This window comes from Mandrillus leucophaeus, unplaced genomic scaffold (genome assembly GCF_000951045.1).
Source record: "Mandrillus leucophaeus isolate KB7577 unplaced genomic scaffold, Mleu.le_1.0 Scaffold575, whole genome shotgun sequence".
Taxonomy (NCBI): Eukaryota; Metazoa; Chordata; class Mammalia; order Primates; family Cercopithecidae; genus Mandrillus; species Mandrillus leucophaeus.
Genome location: NW_012106197.1, coordinates 788,515 through 792,099, shown reverse-complemented (window position 1 = coordinate 792,099; position 3,585 = coordinate 788,515). Strand labels below are relative to the sequence as shown.

The following is a 3,585-nucleotide window of genomic DNA, read 5'->3' as shown; positions in this document are numbered from 1 at the left end:
CTGGCTCCAACAGCCCTCGTGGCCTTCGGAGATGCTGCCCTTTCTAAACCTGAACTTTTTCAACTGTAAAAATGAGGATATTTAATTTTCTGAGATGTCTCAAGTACTAAATATGAACTAAAGGAATTTTGGAAAAGGACAAAGCTTTAGCAGTATAAGGCATGTCCTGAAGTTGAAACTTATGTACATACTTTGATCAAAGGTGAAATAAAATTGCATTTAAATCTGCAGGTCGGAGGTGGTCAGGCAGTCGAAGAGTTCCCTGAGATGCAGTGGTTTCTTTACATGGCTTGTTGCAAGTTTGTAACATCATGGCAAAGGTTTACTACATATGCATCTTAAAGATAGGAAGAAAATTTAGCAGGAAGCATTCAATCCAATTGACTTAGGTTTTATTGGGCACCAGCTATGTGCTGGAGAACCCTGGGACTCTGCTGCAGCGCGGACCCCGAGGTGGGGTTGTTACGGGGTCAGCGAAGTGTGGGCCATTTCCATGGTGAAGATCCTGTGAACTCTGGCGTGGGTGCTTGGACCCCACGCGTGGTGTTCTTTCTCCATGACCCTCCGGAAGCTCACGCAGAGCCTGGAGCTCGCAGGCCCTCAGGCTGCCATCTTGTCCTTGGTGTGGAGGGGCTCAGCGACCTCTGGGACCCCGTCTGGGCACCTCCCTGGGCCCTGCAGCATCTTGTTCCTCCCCTCCAGCTGCTCAGCCCATCCCACGCGGAGCCTGGGGCAGGGTGACAATTTCGTCATTGTGAGTCAAGCTCTTGGGACTGAGTGACAGCCAAGCCCGTGTCTCTCAGCACCTGGGCACCTGTGAGAACAGGAGTGTGACACTCGCCGCTGGGGGGGTGTCACTGTGTCCCTGCCCAGCTGGCAGCTGTGACCTTGCTGGGTCTCCCAGGGCCCTGGTTGGCCTTGGCTCAGGCTGCCGCCCAGTGTGGGGTCTCACTCAGGACCCTCCTCACAGGAGAGGAAAAATGCCTGCCCCGGGAAGCAGCCTGGGCCCCCACTTCTGGAAGCTTCCGAGCCCCAGAGAGACTGCGCCTGAGCTCCAGCTCTTGCAGCCTCTGCCTCTGCTCTGCTCACCGAGTGGCAGGTGCCCTCACAGGACGGGGCGGCCTCTGTGGCTGCCTGGGGCCTGCCTGCCTCCCTGCACCCTGCCCGGCTGCCTGTGGGTGCCCACTTCCTTCTCGCTTGCCGGCCCGCCTCACCTGCCCAGCCCGGCCACAGTGGACGGTGATATGTTGTGATCTCAGCCCCACGCAACGGGGGGACCTGGCGGCAGGAATGGCCTGGTCAAAGTGGTCCAGGCTCCCCGAGACCTGGGCAGATCCCCACCTGCCCGTGGCTGCCGCTTCCTTCAGCCTCAGGTGTTTTTGGCTTTAGATGTTGGAGAGTGGGGTGGGTGCCCGGCTCCAGCCAAGGGTGAGCTGTGTCCATGAGGACACTTGTCCCAGATGCCCAGGACCCGGGTGACGATGGCGCTGCTGAGTGGCAGGCGGTATAGCCCGGATGGCTGGGCCCCACGGTGATGGTACCCGAGCGACAGCTACCTTCACCCTTGCCAGGCCATGGCTGCTGACTGGTGGGGCCCAGGACAGCTCCAGGCATGAGGGGGTCAGCTGGGCAGGGCATCAGCAGCTGCTGCTGTCCCACAGACTTGGTGCCTCTGGGCCTGGAGTCCTCGGCCCTCACGGCTGGCCGCCCATCCCAGAGAGGCTGCCAGAACAGCCAAGCCCGTGGTGATGGAACCAGCGGCCTCTGTCCGTCCACAGGGGACCGGGGTGTCCCGAGCCAGGGGCTGTGGATGGCCAGTCTCCCACATGAGCCAGCTCCTTTCTCACGGCAGCTTCCCAGAGTGGGCCTGGCCCATGGGCTCACATACGGGACCCTCTCAGCTTTCTGGGCTTCATGCAGGGAGGAAAGTTAGGCTACTCTCTAACGGGAACCCTAAGAGTGACCTTAAAAGTGGTGGTTGGCCCCGTGGCCTGGGGAGAAACGGGCTATGTGGGTGGATGGAGGGGAGTTGTGCAAATGGAGGCTCTGCCGGGCCCTGAGAGAACCCAGTGCCTGCCTGGGACACCAGCCTCCACCTCAGGGGCCGGAGGAGGCAGCGCAGACACAGTCCCAGGGCCTGAGCCCACTCCTGGGACCTGCACCTGGGCAATGGCCAGAGGACACCAGGGTACATGGCACATGCAGAGGCACGCGGAGGCACACGCAGGCACGCGGAGGCACGCGGAGGCACCGGGAGGCACGCGGAGGCACGCGGAGGCACGCGCAGGCACATGTCCGGGAAGCACAGGGCAGGGTCGAGGCAGGGCCTGTGGGGCAGGCCCTTGGCGGCGGGGGGGCCTCTCCTTCTCCATCTGCCGAGTGCCTGCCTGGTGCTGGGCTCTGTGCTGGGTCCATGTCTGTAGCTGGGTAGCTGGAGAGTGGGGAGGGGCACCCTCAGGCTCTGGGGGCCGCCTCAGGCTGAGGAAGGGGCACCACGGCTCTCTTGCTTGGGGCTTGAGCACTAAGGGCTGCCTGGAGCCTCTGGAAGCGCCTGCTGTGTGCCGGCCAGTGTCTTGCAGCAAATGAGGAGCTCCGCTCCCCATCCAGCTGTCCCTGAGCAGTGGCTACACCCTGGGTCGGCTCAGGGTCACCCACTCAGCACCCACAGACCCCTGGGCTTGGCCCTAGGAGAGAAGGGCGTGCTGGCTTCGTATCTGCCTTCCTGAGCGTGTCTGCTAGGAGGAGGAAGGGCGCAAGTACGGATACGTCACTCAAGGGCAGTGACCTCAGAAAAACAAGCCAGAGAAAGACATTTCCTTCTGGAAAGTTCCTGTGATCCTGGATGGGGTGTCAGGGAGATGGCAGGGGGAGGGTGTGTGGGTGTTGGGGTGTGTGTGTTGGGTTGTGGGTGAAAGGATTGGGTGAAGGGATGTGGGTTTTGGGATGTTGGTGAAGGGGGTGTGGGTGAAGGGGGTATGGATGAAGTGGGTGTGTGTGTTGGGGTGTGGGTGTTGGGGTGTGTGTGTTGGGTTGTGGGTGAAAGGATTGGGTGAAGGGATGTGGGTTTTGGGATGTTAGTGAAGGGGGTGTGGGTGAAGGGGGTATGGATGTTGGGATGTGGGTGAAGGGGTGTGTGTGTTGGGGTGTGGGTGAAGTGGGTGTGCATGTTGGGGTGTGGGTGTTGGGGTGTGGTTGAAGGGGGTGTGGGTGAAGTGGGTGTGTGCGTTGGGGTGTGTGTGTTAGGGTGTGTGTGTTGGGGTGTGGGGGTTGTGGTGTGTGTGTTAGGGTGTGGGTGAAGGAGGTGTGGGTGTTGGGGTGTGGGTGAAGGAGGTGTGGGTGTTGGGGTGTGGGTGTTGGGGTGTGTGTGTTAGGGTGTGGGTGAAGAGGGTATGGATGTTGGGATGTGGGTGAAGAGGGTATGGATGTTGGGATGTGGGTGAAGGGGTGTGTGTGTTGGGGTGTGGGTGAAGGGGGTGTGGGGGTTGGGGTGTGTATGTTGGGGTGTATGTGTTGGGGTGTGGGTATTGGGGTGTGGGTGTTGGGGTGTGGTTGAAGGGGGTGTGGGTGAAGTGGGTGTGTGCGTTG

At 60.5% G+C, this 3,585-nt stretch overlaps 1 protein-coding gene across 2 annotated transcripts in view; it reads right to left on the bottom strand.

Annotated features, from left to right (window-relative positions):
- Positions 1-376: 376 nt before the first annotated feature.
- Positions 377-3,585, bottom strand: part of LOC105552792 — a 9,378-nt gene continuing 6,169 nt past the window's right edge. Inside the window, exon 3 of one of the 2 annotated variants that reach the window (XR_001008073.1) lies at positions 377-727. Coding sequence is in view for 1 of the 2 variants with exons in the window: in XM_011998544.1 (XP_011853934.1) it covers positions 601-727 (127 nt within the window). In the remaining variant the exon portion in view is untranslated. The remainder of the gene's footprint in view (positions 728-3,585) is intronic. The other variant, XM_011998544.1, reaches the window with a different exon arrangement.